General features: G+C 40.2%; 1 protein-coding gene across 2 annotated transcripts in view; it reads right to left on the bottom strand.

The window, feature by feature from the left end:
- PLEKHG1 (pleckstrin homology and RhoGEF domain containing G1) overlaps nucleotides 1-18142 on the bottom strand; it is a 242103-nt gene that overhangs the window by 142590 nt on the left and 81371 nt on the right. The window contains exon 1 of one of the 2 annotated variants that reach the window (XM_043456813.1): nucleotides 2326-2811. The exons of the other annotated variant lie outside the window; for it this stretch is intronic. Within the exon in view, the coding sequence (XP_043312748.1) occupies nucleotides 2326-2443 (118 nt within the window). The 5' untranslated portion in view covers nucleotides 2444-2811. Of the gene's footprint in view, nucleotides 1-2325; nucleotides 2812-18142 lie in introns of those variants that run through there. 2 annotated transcript variants of the gene reach the window in all.

The following is an 18142-nucleotide window of genomic DNA, read 5'->3' as shown; positions in this document are numbered from 1 at the left end:
TACTCTCTAATCACCCTGAAAAAAAAAAATCACCAAATAGGCTCTAAACTAGTATGAATTAGGCATTGTCAGATTTCCTGCGTTAACTTCGGACATGTCACAGTTTAACATATTATATATGCTACTCTACTAACACTCTACTCTCAATATTTAGTGATTCTATGGCATGTGAAATAAAATTCTAGGGGTGTGAAATAACTGCAGCTGGAAATTTTTACATCAAAAGAAAATACCATTGCTCCAGTAAAGAAAGAATTAAAGCATAAAGATTATATTACTTTTAATTTAAACTCTCTTTGCTGGTACCTAAAAGTAAAACCTTATAAACTATTCATCTTGTCCAGCTCAAGATAAATTTGTGGAATAATTACTCTAGAGCAGTTCTTGGACTAGACATGAGGGGATAAAAAGGATTTTTAAAAGATTAATCTATGGCCCCTGACTTTAAAAAGTGAACTGAAAACAAATACCTTTCTAAGAGTCTTTTCAGACTTTAAATAAACATAAAAATACCAGTAGACTGAAAAATATCTCAAGGTTTTTCTATGACCAGGTTAGAAATTAAGATATATTTAAGGGAGAGAGAATAAATTAAAATTAAAACATACTATCCTTTCAGCCATAAAAAGGAATGAAGTTCTGATACATGTTGTGATGACTCTTGAAAACATTACTCTAAGTGAAATAAGCCAGATGTGAAAGGAAAAATATTGTATGATTCCATTTATATGCAGTATCTAGTCTAGGGACATATCTAGAGGAAAGAAGTAGGTTAGAGGTGACCAAAGGTTGGGGCAGGAGAGAATAGGGAGTTACTGCTTCATGGTTACAGAGTTTCTGTTTGGGGTGATGAAAGTTTTACCAGTACACAGTGGTGATGACTGTTTAGAATTATGAATGTAATTAATACCACTAAATTGTACTCTTCTAAATAGTCAAAATAGCAAATTTTATGCTATATAAGATTTTTCTATAGCTTAAAAAATGAATAATGCAATGTACCAGAAATTATTGAATTGTATCCTTTAAATGGATGAATTGTATGGCATGTAAGTTATATCTCAATAAAGCTGTTAAAAAAAAAATCCCTCACTTGTTAGCATACTACTTTGTCATCTTGTAAAGCTCTGAATATTCTTAAATAAATGTACCAGGAGCACAACCAGGTGATCAACGTTTGAAACACTACAGCTCACATTTCTTTCTGATTGTCAGATGTTACAAGTGATCACTAACTCTTTTGGCAGTTTAGAACATAGCAGAGCCTTCTGTCTTTTTCATATCCGGTTAAACAACGAATTGATTATCTTGCCATGAATAAGCATATAAGACTGTGTTCACAGTAGTCTCTTGACTTGATTCATTTTGAATACCATCAGCGTGAAAATTATGGTCGGAAACCACTACCAGAACAAAACAAATGGTAACACTGAATTTTCATACCTCTCAACTGTAGGTTAGCTAGAGACCAGAGAAAGTCAGTATCTAGAAAAATGTGCAGCACATACACATTTGTTGAAATGAAGGGACAGTCGGCCATTACTGCTTGGAACCTCTCAGAGCTCTGAGTCAGACAGAAGCCTTTTGAGGGGCAGCAGGCCAGCTCAGAAAGCCCTCGGGAGTCGATTCTTTCTGAGCTTATCCCTGCCTCCTCTGCTGGCTCTGTGCTTCTCTCACAGGTCAAACATCAGCAAGACCAAAGAGTTCCCTTCTAAGAATCCTTAAGAAGTCCAAGGTCTAGACAGAATAGAATGAGGTCAGGAATTTTCAAAGTTTTTCATTCCAAAGGAAATTTCTTTCAAAAAAGGCCACCGAAGCCTTTGGAGTGAAGTTAACAGGCAAGCTACATTTTGGTCACGAGTTCTACTGCTGCCACAAAACAACAGTAACAGAAAATAAAAATAATTAATGAGGAAACCCAGAAGCTAACTACTTTTACCATTTCCCACACCAGAAGTACCAAAGTGATACAACTTGGACCAGAATTTGCCAAAAGCCAGTAAACTTTTTCTGTCCTACTAGTCAAATATACATATCATAGAACCAGGATACAAGTTAAAAGCTTTTGAAGGAAAATAGGTGAGATGATGATCTTTCATTGGGCAACCACTGAAGGTTCCTATGTCTTTGACTTGGAAAAGAGAAAATAAACCTTCTACCAGTGAGTTAGCCATAATTTATAATAACCTGAGAAGAAAAACAGACTGAAGATGTATCAATTCTCTTTGAAGGGGAGTGTGTGTGGAGAAGCTCCTAAGCTCATTATCACCTTCCTGAACGCTTTAAAAAGAAAACTATGCAGTCATAGCAAAGTCACAAACCTACCTCGAGTCTGAATTTCATCTTGGCTCTGAGGGATAAGAAGCCTGGATTCCGCCCTTCGAGGAGAGCTTCGATTTCTCCACCCTCTGACCAGGGCCCCCACCATGGTTGTGGACAGCATGTCCCCAGGTGGCCGCAGCCCTGCTGGGTGAACCGGGACGGGGTGGACAGCCCTGTGTGGCTGCCACCGTCGGGAGGATTCCGTCCACCTGTGATGGAGTTACACCCCAGATAGACAGGTCCGGGCAGTTCACCCGCCTTCGGCCTCCACCCACACACTCATCCTGTGCTGCGGATCCTCCTTCAGGAGGCCCAGGGAAAGTGGGAGATGAGACGAGCAAGGGCAGAAAACAGAATCAACAGAGAAGAGCAGTATGCAGACAGCCTATTCATAGAAGAGGATGCTCCGTATGACAGAAGTGCCGATCTCCTGCAGGGAAGTGCTTTGATCTTTTGACTCTTCATTTTTCACTTAAAGAAATAAAGTCTACTTTTTCAACATTTAAAAATGACTATTTTAAATGTACCCGAGATAAACCATAATAGAAAAGACTATGGAAAAAAAAAATATAACTGAGTCACTTTGTTATACAGCAGAAATGAACACAGCATTGTAAATCAACTACACTTCCATAAAATTAAAAAAAAACAAAAAAACACAAAAAAACCAAACCTACATCAAACAGACAAAAGTGACTAGATGTGGGGTAGGGGCATGAATGAGTATCTATTTCTCTTTTCCAAGCTTATTTTTTCTCCTAAATTGGAACCGCTTTCAGGCAATTGTTTTTCCAAAAGAGAACCAGTCGTCTAGATAAACAGAATTTGTTTACAAAATGTGAAAAGTATTTCTAATGTCTGAGTGTTCATGTCACAGAATTATATCAGCTTTTGTGGATGGCAAAAGTTGATTAAGGGAATTTAATAAAATTTCACAATTATGTAAATGCTCAAGAACTTAAAAAAAAAAAAAAGAATTGATTCCGATGACCTAATTCTTTTCTGTCTCCTGGTGAGCTAGTTGGAATTGCCTCAGACTGAGAAGATGGGACCTGTGTGTTGGGCATAGAGTACACTGCTCACATATGCCCCCTACTGGTCAAGATGCCAGATGCGCATCGGTTAGAGACCAAAGCTTGCCTTAAACCTGGGGCGGTGGGGGGCGGATGGGGGGTGGGTGGGGGGGTGGGTGTCAGGCAGTAGAAAATTCTAGAATCCCTTGGTATACTATATTCACTCAGCCTGAATTAATTGTAGGCAGGCTGGGTCTTTTGATATTATTTTCTGTCTTTATGACTGCTATGGATTACACAGATGGAGAAGATGGAATGATCCATTCCCTGACTTTGCTCTACTTCTCTTCCCCAGTGACACTTTATCTGATAAGATCAAGGTTGTTTTTGCAGGAAGCAGGCAAATTCCCCCCAATCCCTCCACAATCATCCCAGTTTTTTTAAAAAAAAGAAAAAGCCCCTAGTGTATTAAAAAGCAGTAGCACTTTGGGGATACATATTTTACACATTCATTTAGTTGAACTTTCCCTCATTTGCTAATTATTTTGACTTTTCCAAACCGTAGGAAAAACTTTGGTATCATGGCAGACGGAGGGAAGGTAGAAACGAAGGATAGGGACTTGAAATGGCCTGAGAGCAGGAAGCTGTCGGCTCTGATCTCTGCTCCCGACCTCAGGAGGTGTTCAGACACACATCTGAGGCACAGGGCGGGGTCACCCTGGGGAGGCACAGTGGTTGCTGAGAGGGACCAGTCTTGGGTCCTCCCCGCTTCCTCCCTGGAGCAGGGCTCCCTCTGCCCTGGGCAGCTCCCTCCCCTCCGCCACCGAGGGCTCAGCTGGGGTCTGCTGGGAGAGGCACTCAGGAAACAAAGCTACCTTCCCTTCAGGGAAAAGAGCAAAGAGGCCTTCAGCAGTCTCTCAGTTCCTGTGACCCCCAGAGTCACAAAGACAGCTGAACCGGCCTTCTTCTGGGGACACCCCCGGGGGAGTGGGATGGCCTCAGGGAAGGACAGCAGGGGAGCCTGGTGCTCAAGCCTGGGGTCTGGTCTTAGCCGAGAGGCAGGGGTCTTGAGGATGGCCCAGAGTCACTTGGAATTCCTCAGGGGACAGTCAGGAGGCAGGAACACAGTGTGTGTTTACCCTGATTCATCTCTCGGTGGAACGCTGCCCCAGTCGTAGGAGGCTGGGTGGGCTGGGAGTGCAGGCTGGTAGGGATTCCAGGAGCCCATGAGGATGAGCAGAAGCTGCCCGGCCTCATCCTCAGGGTGAGGTGGTGGAGATAAGACAGTGATGCTGAAAGCAAGTGATCAGCTCCATGAAGAGCCACTAACGCACAGAACACTCTGTCGTCCTCAGTTTGCTGGTGGTAGCAGGTGGACGCTCAGTAGCCAAGGTTTTCCCCGACAGGAAGCTGAGCAATGGCCAGGACTGCTGTGGGAAACGTGGTCAGGAAGAGGAAGAAGAGTAATGTCCTGCCTGTGGAGGGCAGCCCCACCCTTCCCAGGTCCTACACATCCACTTCCTGAAAGAGACCCGCCAGAGGCCACCGGTGCGCCCGCCAGGAAGCGAAGGACAACGCGAGCACATGAGGTCATCTCCCCCCATCAGCCTTATTATAAGACACCCTCCCCCTCCACTCCTGAAACGGGGCACTCCGGAAGGAAACACACTCTTTCTTTAGACAGCAGCTCTAGAAACCCAGAGTCATGCTGAAGGCTCTGGAGAAGCCAATATACGTGTCACGATAGACTTCAGCTCACGGGTATTTGCTTCTAATTTCCTATGGTGTCCATGAGTTAACAACTATTTTCTAAATTTCAGAAACATCAGTACCATCCCCACCTGCCTTCTGAAGAGCATGAGGGATGAACTGGCCACATGCTTCTTCCTAATGTCACAGGACCTGGTCTGGTCACACAGAGGGCTCTTGGCAAGTGCTGATTGTGTAAAAGACGACAAGCTGTGATGATATGGCTGTCAGATACTAAAAGGTGCCATGAGCGACCAGAACCAAGAATAGCTTCCATCTCTGGAGCAAATATATATTTTGTTGCTGTTCAGCTGCTAAGTCATGTCCGACTCTTTGCAAGCAAATATATGACCTCCCACTATTCTTTCAAAAAGGAGCTACTGGGTGGAAGGCTGGCTATGTGGAGAATTTCTTCCATTTGAGTGGGGCTCCAAGAGCTGCTGGTCTCTCTCTGACTCCTTATATACATTTCTCTTGGGGGCAGAGAACAGGAATTAGATTTTGATTCTTTTGGCAGAGGGCTGCCTACCCACAGGTGGCACGGGTTTTGCTTTCCTTGCAGGAAAGCTCCGCTTCTATGTGGGGAGGGTTGTCCCTGTTCAGCCCACTGGGAAGGTTCCCACTGGGTGGGAAGGTTTCTGAGGCTGAGTTTAGTATCAGGATGCTCACCTGCTCACAGGTGTAAGACACAATCTCCAACACTGGTTTTATCGGTAATAAAGGTGGAGGTTTAGTCTCCATCTGCTTTTGCTCCTTTGTTTCCAATTCCAAATTGGTTCAGAACTTGGATAGAAGGAGTTCCCCCAAGTCCCAACATTTAGTGGGATGGCTCTAGGACGTGGCATTTGGGAGACAACTCCTGAAGAGTGATGCTTCTGGCAGATGCTGTACAAAGCATGAGCCACTGGTGTTTACCTGCAATTTACTGCAAATTGTTCTGTGCCCCTGTTGGCTCTTACGGTCAAGCCATTGGCTTCTGGGTGATCTGGTGAGCAGCTCTGAGCCTCATCTCATGTGCAGTATTCTATCCTCATTTCTTACCTCTAAGTGATAACAACAAGCTAGGCTGAATGGCTCTGAATTGACGCTGTCCTCAAGTCCACCAGGCACTATAATATAAATCCCCTGTGCTGTATATACAGTCTGCAGCATCACAGAGGTCACACACAGGGAAAAAAAATTCAGTACATGTTGCTAATTATCAGCTGCTAATGCTGATAATCCTTCAAAAATGTATTTGTGAATTCACATCGAATTTGGATTCTCATATACACAAGCAGGTCTTGGTGTTTAGAGATGTTAATCAGCTGTCCAAGGCATCTCTTCTCTATCCGCCCTAAGAGCAGGAAGACGTGCTCAGACTTGCCCATCTAAGAAGTTGTTCCCTTGACTCTCCCTGTGTCCTCCTCCTCCAGCTATAGGTCTCTTCTCCTCAAGAGTTAGGGTTAGGGTTAGTAAAAAAAATCACAAATGGGTTATGTGTGCTGCTCTTCATTTCTTCCCCAGCTCAGTCTGATCCAGTTTTCCCCTCACCCTCTCCAACCCCCCGAACAGTTCTGTGTAGTATAATGCTTCCTAATCCCACTGGTATTTATCAGTCTCTTTCTCCTAGAACTTGTTGGCAGCACCTGACACTTCTGGCCACTCCTTTCTTCTTCAAGCTCTATATTCCCCTGGGGACCTCAATTTCTTATAATCCTGTTTTTCCTCCCACCTATACTGACAGCCCTTTTTCAGTTTCCTTTGCAGGACCATCCAATCACTGATTTTTACCTGTGGCCCAAACACCTGAGCAATAGACCAGTACATCTAAGTGACTATTTGATATCTCAGATTTGAAATTTCACAGGAAAGTGAACGTTACTCCCATTTGCAGGGATATAGCAGCCAGAAAATCTGGAATCATCTTTTCCACTTTTACTCCAGAAAGTCAAACTATTACTACCTCCAATTTCTTTTTTTTTTTTTTGGAATTTGCCTGCAATGAAGGAGTCATAGGAGATGCAGGTTTGATCCCTGGGTTGGAAAGATCCCCTGGAGGAGGGCATGGCAATCCACTCCAGTATTCTTGCCTGGAGAATCCCATGGACAGAACAGCCTGGCAGGTTACAGTCCCCAGGGTTGCAAAGAGTCCATCACGAACAAAGCAACTGAGCACGCACGCACAGCTCTCTCTCAAATGGCACTTACTTTCCTCTATCTTTACCCTGCTCATCTACCATCTGTACTAATAGAATGTCCCTCATGGAGGGTGTAGGACTGTTGCACTACAAACTTTTAAAATTGTAAATCTGATGTCACCCCACCCTTATCCCATCAACTGAAAACTCTCCCATGCTTTTTCATTCTTCAAAGACAATAACCAAATCTTTGACATGGCCTCCAACACCTGGAAAGTCCAGTCTCTGCCTCGTTATTCATCTTACTGGCCTCTGTACGCCTCCAGAATCATTACTCTTCTCTAAGTTTCTCTAGGGGTTCATGTTCTCTCCACATTGTTTTTCTGCCATAATGATCTCCCCCCTAGCTACTACTGATCTGTCAGAGATCTCTTCAAGGACCACCTCCTCAAGGCAATGCCTGTATATTTTTTTCCTTTCTAGCGTTTATCATTTGCAATGAATATTTGGTGTATAGTCATCTCTGCCACTAGTCTATTCTGTAATATTGATGGGGGAGGGGACATGTGTTTTTTGCCCATATCAAATCCCCAGATTCTGGAATAGTGCCTGGAACATAGTACATATTCAATAGCATCTGTGGGATGAATGAATGAACGACTATAGTACACTGGGGACTTCGGTATAATAAGTGTGCATGATACTTCCATCACAGTTTTTGTAATATTTAAAAACATGCAACTGTTATAATTAGATGCTAAGATCTGATTTAAAAAGTAGCTGGTAATTATAAAAACATTCCCAGGGGAAAGTATGATCTACTTTATGACACCTACTTTTTTATATGGATTCTTCAAAGAGAGCATTGAGGTGAAAGGTGGGCTGCTGGTATTGATCTCCTATTTAGATTTAAGCTTCACATCTTCTGTGCCCTGAGAAATCCTACCAATATTGCTGAATATAGCCATAAAGCTCAAGAAGTTTAACAAATGACTAAGCATCTACTTGCAGCTTAGTGTTCATTTTAAGATTAAAACCTAGGTGAAAATATATTAAAAACTGCTAAATGTGCATTTTATTAAAAACACAGCAACTAGAATAGAGAAAAGGCAATGGGGCCTTCTCATACCAAACACTTAACATACAGCAAAAGTGGTTTCCACGTTTATTTTCTCCTCTACGTCAAAGTAAGGTGAGCCTACTATCCCTTAGCGTGGTACCTTCATTTATATAGGCAACTTTAAAAGAATTTGTTTAATATACTGGCTTATAAAATTATTAACACCGTTGTACTTTTTTTCAGTGGTTTATTAGCTGTTTTTCAGAAATGAAAGGTGATATTGTTCGAACTGACTTCCACTTGGCAATTAGTTGGTATTCAGAGATTTCAGGTTTTAAAAACCACAAAATCAATGTTAAGCTAGTATGTTAAAGCCCAGGTTTTCAAGTCAAATTTAAAAGGTACCTCCATGTTTTCTCTTTAATTCATTTACTCATAAACTTGCTCATGGATGGTTAGAACAGATTCCCAAGAAAACCTCAATACCTGGCAGTTGGAAATAACCATCTGCTACAGCAAAACCTTTGTTATATGTAATTCTACCCTGAAACCAAACCCGATATAGTTGTAGAATGCTATATTAGATCGGTGTAGAACCTTAAACCAGAGAAGTGCCAACATTTCTCTCTTAAAATGAGTATGTGGATTAATTACAAGGTGCTGACTGACCAGGATTAGTTTTTATCCCTGTCTGCACAAAAGTAATTCCTGCTACTTCCATCAGTTTGATTGGGTCAAGGTGGGTAATTCAGGCTGAACCAAATACAAAAACTTCTGTTTATCATGGCATCTGAAGTTAGCGTGGACATTTTTCTGTTAAGAAATAATTCTTGTTTACATATGGAGAGTTCTTAATGGCATAATAAGTTAGATGTCTCCATGCTCACTATACGGAATTATTAAAGTTTTTTCAGGCATTGCTCAGTTTAGGTGTCCATTAGAAGCAGTTTTTTAAATATTTGACTAGAAAGAGTGAGAAAACATATTTACATTTTTGGGGGCCCCATTTGGTCTCTAAGTACCAGATAATACTCATACCAACCTTTAAGGAGTCACAAATACTATTTATATTAAAGACGAGGGAACACACTGAAAGACCTTAAAAGGTTTCCCTCTTTACTCTTGCTGAAAACATTTGATAATAGAGTTTTAAATTAATGAGAGTTGACTTACTAGATTTTCTGACTAACAGGATGTGGGCAGTCTCAGAGAGATGCAGCTTTACCCAGATCACCTCCTTCTTGGGGAGACCACCCTTTCACATCCCACCTTAAATACAATTCTTTTACATAATTTAAAATGGTTTGTACTTACCACTACCAACAAAATAGTATAAAAGATAGTATTACAACTCAACATATTAGAGATTAAGTAGGATAATATATCTTGCCTCAAGTTGAATGGAAAGCAGTGTTCAGACATGAGTTTTCAGAATTCAGAAGTTCTTTTCCAATAAAGAGTATTCTAAACAAGGGGTAGTCAGATGCTGTGAACACAGGTGGGCTCTGCATCTTGTGTCTGTGTATATCAGAAAGTGCTCTATATCATGAAGATGCCCTGGAGGGGCTGATACAGGAATTGAATCCAGAAGAACAAACAGGAATAGATAGAACAGCCTGGAGTTTCAGAATGAGGTGAGGAGCAGGTGTAGGGCTTGCTGCCTGCAAAGAACCAAGATGTCTGTTTGGGGGAACTGCAAGCAATGTAGTGAGGTAGAAACTAGTGTGTGTGTGTGTGTGTGTATGTGTGTGTGTGAGAGAGACAGTGTGTGTGTGTTGAGGGGGGTGTGTAAAGAAGGGGAGAAATAAGAGACAAGACTATATAGGTAAGCAGGAACCAGGTCATAAATATCTTAAACAGAGCTTGAATTTATACCCAAGCAATGATAAAGTTTTGAAAGGTTTGAAGCTAAGTACCATGATCAGATCTGCGTTTTGAAAAGAAGACACTAATTGAAGTTGGAAAACACTTTGGAGGGAGTAAGAATGCAAGTAGGGAGATAAAGACCAGATGGGAAAGGGATGATGGTGGCCTGGATAAAGGCAGCTGGAGTGGGGCTGCGTGTGGCTTGGGAATTGATTCCATGGGTTGGGAGTGAGCAGAGAGAGGAATCAGGGGTAGTTTAGACCTATGGTGGGGTTACCATGGGGCTCACAGGGGTACGCACAGAAGAACAGAGGAGTTTTGGTCTTGGGACGGCAGGTGGTTCAGGGAAACGATGAGCCCCCCCATTCTCAGAATTAGGCTACCCTGCATTTTCCCCCGTTATAATTAATGCTTTGAGAACTTTTTTTGAACACGTACTATTTTAGTGCCTTTAAATTACATTAGTTGTTCCTTCAGATGACAGTCTATCTCCTCCATCTCTGCTTCTCATAGCTTCTCACACTTCAGTGGCTTACTAAGTGCTTATCTCATGATACCCTTGGGATAAATTCCCAGGAAGAGCACTGCTGGCTCGCAGAGGAAGACTTTGATAATTCCTACTATTTATACACTGCCAGGTCTTATCCAAAGGGATCATCTATTTACATTGTCAGCAATAATGCATGAGGATATTTTTCTTTTCCTTACAACCTTTCCAGATTTGGCATTGGACCTTCATTTACTTGGTAGGGGTAAAATTCATTTTAAAATTTGTTGAATATACAAATTTAATTTTCTATTTGTTTTATTTTGGGTGAAACAGCTGAAAGCTTCCTTGGACCCCTTCCTTATTTAATTATACTCTGATATTGTGCTCGCATTGACATAAACTTGTCTGTGTTATCAAGTTTCTAAAGTTTGCCATGCATATTTTCTCATTTTGAGGCTTTCATGTATATATATACATTTTCCCACCTTTCCCTTTCAACAGTCATTTCCTTCAACAAAAATTTCCCCTTTGTAGTTGAAATTGTGCTACTCCAAATCCATAATTCTTTAATTGTTGAGAGTTTGTTGAGGCACACATATTTTTTTATGCTATGTGGTCTGAATCTTAGAGAATTTTTCATGAAAGGAATAATATAACATGAATAATAATATAATATATTATTATAATATGAATAATAATATAACATGAAAGTTATAGCCTGTGGTTAGTAATTTTACTAGTTTTTACTCAATTCATCTGTATGATATCTGTAAGAAATATTTATGTGGGCTCATTTTTCCTATCAAATTTGATTGTCTTAAATTTAAATGATCCTGTGCTTAACCTTTCACTAAGGGAAATAAATTTTATCATTACAGACAAGGGGCTAAAACAAAACTATCTCAGAAAGGGCGTATACCAGCACCATGCCAGGTGCTTTACGTAAAACCACTCTGAAAAATAATATTACACCCACATTACAGAGGAGAGAACTGGGGCTCAGAAGGGCTGAACAGTTTGTATAGGATCAAATATCTGGCAAGTGGCTGAGAACCTAGTTAAATGCATCAAGGATGTCCTAGAATGTCACCAAAGTTTAACAGAATACAAACGAATTTTCCATGAAAAAGAAAGGGAATAAAAAAACCCCAAATGGGTTATAAATATAAAAAACTGAGAGATGAGGTTGTCCCACCAGGATAGCATGAGGGAAAGGAGAAAAGGGACAAGAACACACCAGTCTGTGTAAGAACAGGCACTGGAGACAGGGAAGGTGCAAAAGACATGGTGTCTGACAGGCCTGAGTCCTGCTTCTGCCTCTTAGGAGCTATGTGACCTTAGCCAAGTTCCCCAAGCATGTATGGATGGTGGAGTGAAGGGTGCAAGAATGAGCAGGAAGGGCTGCCAGGGGCTGTTATCACAGACAGGGTGGTACCCAGGAAATCACAAAGCTTGTGAAGCATCTACCCAAACTGCCTGCTGCTCAAATATTGCCCGTGATTGCTACACATGTCAGCTACACCATGTCATTAACTCAAACAAAAGTTTCAGGGTTCCATTTCCAAATAGAAAACCGTTCCCAGGTTGTGTGTACCTTTTCTAGGAGAGGTGTGAGGTGTAATCTGGCATCGTGCAATTTAAAATAAAAGTGAAATCCAGACACCAAAAACCTAGTTCTACAATAATCTGTAACAAGAGCTTCTTTCTTTTTCTTCTTTTTAAAATTGAAATATAGTTGATTTATAGGCTTCCCCAATGGCTCAGCCGGTAAAGAATCCACCTGCAGTACAGGAGACATAGGAGATGTGGGTTCGATTCCTGGGTGGGGAAGATCTCCGGGAGGAGGAAATGGCAACCCACTCCAGTGTTCTTCTCTGGGAAGCCCCATGGACAGAGGAGCCTGGCGGGCTACAGTCCATGGGGTCTCAAGAGTCACACAGGACTTGGTGATGAAACAGCAACAGTAGCTGATTTACATCAAATGTGTTAGTTTCAGATATACAGCAAAGTGATTCAGTTACACACGCACACACACACACACACACACACACACACACACACATATGAAATATACTTTTCTCCATATTCTTTTCCATTATAGGTTATTACAAGGTATTGAATATAATTCCCTGTGCTATACAGTAGGTCCATGTTTATCTATTTACCTATAGTCACATATCTGTTAACTCCAATCTCCTAATTTATCCTGCCCCTACCCTCCAATGGCCTTTCCCCTTTGGTAACCACAAGTTTGCTCTCTAAGTCTGTGAGTCTATTTCTGTTTTGTAACAAGAGATTGAACCCAACCTTCTCTCTACTCCTCATTCTATTTCTGTTTTGTAACAAGAGATTGAACCCAACCTTCTCTCTACTCCTCATTTCAGTGGATATCATTCTCCCATGAGCTTCTATAACTTCCTAGTAGCAAGCTGATTCTGGAGAAGTCAGGGGGAAGAGGGTTTGGCCTCTGAGGTCATTAGTCTGTCACTGTTATTAAGTAAGACAGCAATTACCCAAATTCCTCAAGAGATGAAAAGTTCTATCTAACTGAACGTTCTGGTCCTTTGAGAGTTAACAATAAAAAACTCTTTCAACTCTTGCTAATTTTTTTCTAAGTCCTACAGGTTCCCACTTCAGTAAGTAAGTATGGTGTCCAAACTATAATTTAGTCTCCCTCTGATGAGTCAGACTCTGCTCTGCCTCAGGGTCAACTCTACCAGGTGCATTGACTAAACTCTGGGAGGAGAAGATGAAGAGGGTTGGATGAGAACTAATCGCGTAATGCACTTCTGGAGGTTTATCTTTTCTCTTTATTTTTTATTTTTTGTTTTCTTTTCTCATTTATTTTTATTAGTTGGACGCTAATTACTTTACAATATTGTAGTGGTTTTTGCCATACATTGACATGAATCAGCCATGGATTTACATGTGTTCCCCATCCTGAACCCCCTCCCACCTCCCTCCCCATGTATTTTCTCTTTAAATACATCCTTCATGTCTAACTAGTTCGTGTTTGTGATGGGGAGGGAAGGTTTCTTCTAGAAACTGAGTTTAGAAAGAAAACAGTCCATTAAGGGCTTTGGATACCTAAATTTTATTTGACTACAGGTGGATATATGCCTTAAATAAGAATCTAGTGCCCTGGGAAGTGTTCTTAAGTATATTTCGGCAACTAATTGTAAGCACTGGCTACAGACAGGCAGAAGAAAAGCAAGTTTTTCTAGCAGACTCTTCATCTAAACACGGACTAGGATGTGGAGTTGAGTTAGCCACAGCTTTGTAGAGGTCACAGATTATCCAGAGTGTTTACAAATAATGCAGTCCTAGACAGATGTGCACATGCTTGAAGATAAAAGGATCTTTTAATAGAACGGCGCTCACCTTATAGTCGTTTTGGAACTTGTATCCAAGATGATTTGCCCTATAAAGAGGAGGCTAAAGGTTAATTTTCTATGTCATAAAGACTGCAGACAAATGCCAGAATTCTATTCCCAGACCTAAATTATATAATCAGAAATAGAGCATTTAAACTGCACATCAAATAGTCTCGCTTTCTGGCAGACTATGAAAAAAATCAGTTTCGATGTTTGAAGTAGGCATCTGTTTATATAATGCAACCAACCATGACTGCCAAACATAATAATTAAATGTTTTAACAAGTGAGAAACCTTGCCAGAATATGTAATTTGAGGGGGAAAATAAGCAGAGAGTTGATATGCAGCAGAAAATGCTGAATTATTTACTCCCTGCTAGTTAGAAGCAGACACTCATGCTGTGTGTCTACCTGCAGAAATACTAAAAGAGAAAGGAGGGATGTAGGAAGGACCAGTTATCTTCCTTTTTATCCATCACTGTGCTTTTTCCTCTCACCTAAACTAGAAACCTGAGGAATTCTCACCCACCTTTCACTGTAAAATTATGTGTGGAAATGAACGTAAGCATCTACAAAGAAACAAGAAATATCTTGTTTTTCTCTTTCATTCTTTGAATTATCAACTAAAAGTGTAGTTACTTTGGGCTGTGCCCGTACTTCATTTCTGGAGAGGGGTAGAGAGTGATTTTTTGAGTACATAATAACGAAGTGTTTTTATGTCATTTACTTCTGTTAAGAGAGCATTACACCTATTAATAATCTTTAAAAAATGTTTTCTAATTCTAAAGTCCTTGATATGATTTTCTATCATAAGATTCAAAGGAAAGAAATCATAGTACATTGCCAAAGAGCTGAAGATATTATGCACCAATGCTTCAGTAGTACTTGAAATAATTGAAAACATTCTTCATATATGTCTTACACATTATAATAAACTTAATGCATGTATATTATATGTTTACTATGTATATTTACTCCATATATTTATATATTAAATAGTTTATACTAATTATATTACACATGTGTCAAAGCAATAATGACTTAAAATTTTCTGTATTCTCTTTTCACCTCAATGTTACTATTTGTGAAACAGAGCCTTAATATAGGCTTGTAGTTACAATGAGCAACTAATTAGATCTTTTCAAAGGGTTCAACTTCTAAGACAATTGCAAAATCATCCTTAATTTTGAAGTTCACTCATCTCCATGAACGAACAATATAAAAGCCCTCTGGCTTCCCCCAGGAACTTCAAGGAACAAAGGGGAAAGCAGAGGAGGCAGCATTAATTTCTAGAATTTGTAAATTACTGCAAAGCACCTCATAACACTGATTTATTCATGTGGGCGTGCTGGATTCAGGTCTAATTTTCTCCACAGTATAGAGAGAACCCAGGTAGACAAGAGTCATTATCTAAAGGTAAGAAGAAGAGGGAAGGTAGTTAAGGTCACATGCTCTTTTTCCACTGTTTAAATAGTAGCCACTTGATAATATCTGCACAGTTTTTGTGTGCCCCAGAGCATAATTTCTTTAATATCAGGGATCCCTTTGGTTCAAGGAGCCACTAGTTCTTACCATTAGTTAAGCCATTAGTTCTTACTTGTATACAGGATCATTTGGCTTATTTGTATTATTTTTTAGATTCCACATATAACTGATACTATATAATCAGTTCATAATTATATAATCAGTATATTTGAAAAGCCTCCTTACTATTTACAATAGCCAAGACATGGCAACAACCCAAGTGCCCATCAGCAGATGATTGGTTTAATATTGGATATTACTCAGCATTAGAAAAGACCCTGATGCTGGGAAAGATTGAAGGCAGGAGGAGAAGGGGACAACAGAGGACAAGATGGTTGGATGGCATCACTGACTCAATGGACATGAGTTTGAGCAAGCTCTGGGAGATGGTGAAGGACAGGGAAGCCTGGTGTGCTACAGTCCATGGGGTCACAAGGAGTTGGACAAGACTGAGCAACTGAACAACAACAGCCATTAAAAAGGAATGAAATAAATATTGCTATTTACAGCAACATAGATGGATCTAGAGATTATCATACTAAGTGAATTGTCAGACAGACAAAGACAAATATTATATAGTATTAGTTATATGTAGAATCTAAAAAAAAACAAAAACAAATGAACCAAATGAACCTATATACAAAACAGTAATAGATTCACAGACAATGAAAATAATCTTATGGCCACTAAAGGGGAAAGGGAGGGAAAGAGGGATAAATTAGAAGGATGGGATTAACAGATACAAACTACTACACCTAAAATAGACAAGCAATAAGGATTTACTATATAGCCCAGGGAATTATTAATGTATTCAATATCTTGTAATAACCTATAATGGAAAATAATCTGAAATATATATATATATATATATACACAAAACACTTTGCTGTACACCTGAAACTGACAAATACTATAAATCAACTATACTTCAATTAAAAAAGAAAAAGAAGAAACCCCTAACTGGTTATCCCTTTTTCACTCTTATCTGCAATTCATTCTTCACCCAAAAGAGCAAACCTTCAAAAAACTAAGCTGGATTACATCAACTCCCCTGCTTAAAACCTATTAAGTATGCTCCCACTGAATTTAGAATAAAAGCCAGACTCCTCAACATGGCCTGCAGCCCTGGGCACGGCACAGCCCTCACCTCATCACCTCACACAGCCCTATCTCATTGCACCACTCATCACGGCTCACCAGCCTCTACACTCTCTGGCTTTCATTCATTCACTCACTCATTCACTCATGTCCCAACTTTAGGATTGCCCTTCCTGCCAATGAAAATCCACTTTCTTAAGAGTCCCCTATTCTCTTCCTTCATAGCATTCACCACAATGCGCAATTATACACTTAATGATGGTCTTTACAATTATCTTTCAGCTCCCCTAGGCTCTAGGCTTCCTGCGGATGTCACTTCCATGGTAAACACTGTAAACTCAACATCTGCTCCAGTGCCTGGAATATGGAGCCTGTCCATAGGTGCGGACTGCATGGAAGCCTGAGTTAAGCGAGATGTGGAGGACTCCTGACTCGACCAGTTCCTCAAAAGTCTTGGGCTTTGGTTCCTTCTTGCCCATAATGGCCCTGCCATTTCCTCTTTAAAGGAGAACTCTCTAGGATGAGGAAAAAACAGCAATGTAGGAGCTGTAACATAAGGCCATTTGCCTCGGCCAAATGGTCTTCTCTTGAGAGTCAACAATAAAAAGGCCCCTCAGTTACAGATGTTGTGTGATCCAGGGTTTCTCCAACAACTAGGGAGCCTAAAAGTTTGCCGAATGAACCCAAAAATGTGAAAACTTTAAAAAATAACCCTTAGGTCTAGGGCTGGTAGGTTGGCACAACTCCAGGGGCCTCTCTGTTCCTAATGGGTCCATGAATAGCAGGGGTCTGTGTAAATTAGAGCAGGTCTATGTAGCCGCAGGTAGTGGCCCTGCTCAGTTCCTTAATGTTACCTTTTTGGACTATTCTTATAGTTCTATGCTTTGGTCCTGGGTTTATTCTTTGTTAAAAACCCAACATTCATCTTATCCATGTCTTTAAAAATATGATTAAATGGATCATATTCCTTTCATAGTTAATGAAATAAAAGTCAGTGAGAAGCTATGAAAAGTGAAGCTACTTAATTTAAACCAATTATTTTTTTTAAAAAATACCGCCAACATCACTGATACTTGAAAATTGATTCCTCATTGCTTATTTACTTTTAAAACATAAGCACATGTGAAAATATTATATGAAATCTTTTTCTTGATGGTTTTTCTTGATATTTCTATCAAAATCCATGGGGTTTATGAAGAAAAATAAACATCTATTTCATTGACGGAGCAGGGATAAAAATTAATAAAGCCATGTTTTTCCTTAAAGACAAAAATCCCTTAGTAATCTCAGGCATGGTTTCAAAAGGAAATTAGAAATACAAGGTCAAAATCTGAGTTAGCATGATTTTAACATGGAGAACACCTTGGTAAGAAGCTGATTGAGTGTAAGACTCATTCTTTACAATTGCTTCACAGGATTCTGCCAAAAGGATCTAAATGAACAATTTGGGTAACTCTGACATCAAGTAGAGTGTTGAAAGTAATTTAGATAAACATTTCCCTTAAAGAACATCTCATGGTTTTCCAC

The sequence above is a fragment of the Cervus canadensis genome, chromosome 33 (assembly GCF_019320065.1).
Source record: "Cervus canadensis isolate Bull #8, Minnesota chromosome 33, ASM1932006v1, whole genome shotgun sequence".
NCBI classification, from domain to species: Eukaryota; Metazoa; Chordata; class Mammalia; order Artiodactyla; family Cervidae; genus Cervus; species Cervus canadensis.
The sequence above is the reverse complement of the archived record's forward strand: the minus strand, read 5'-3'. Positions and strand labels throughout refer to the sequence as shown.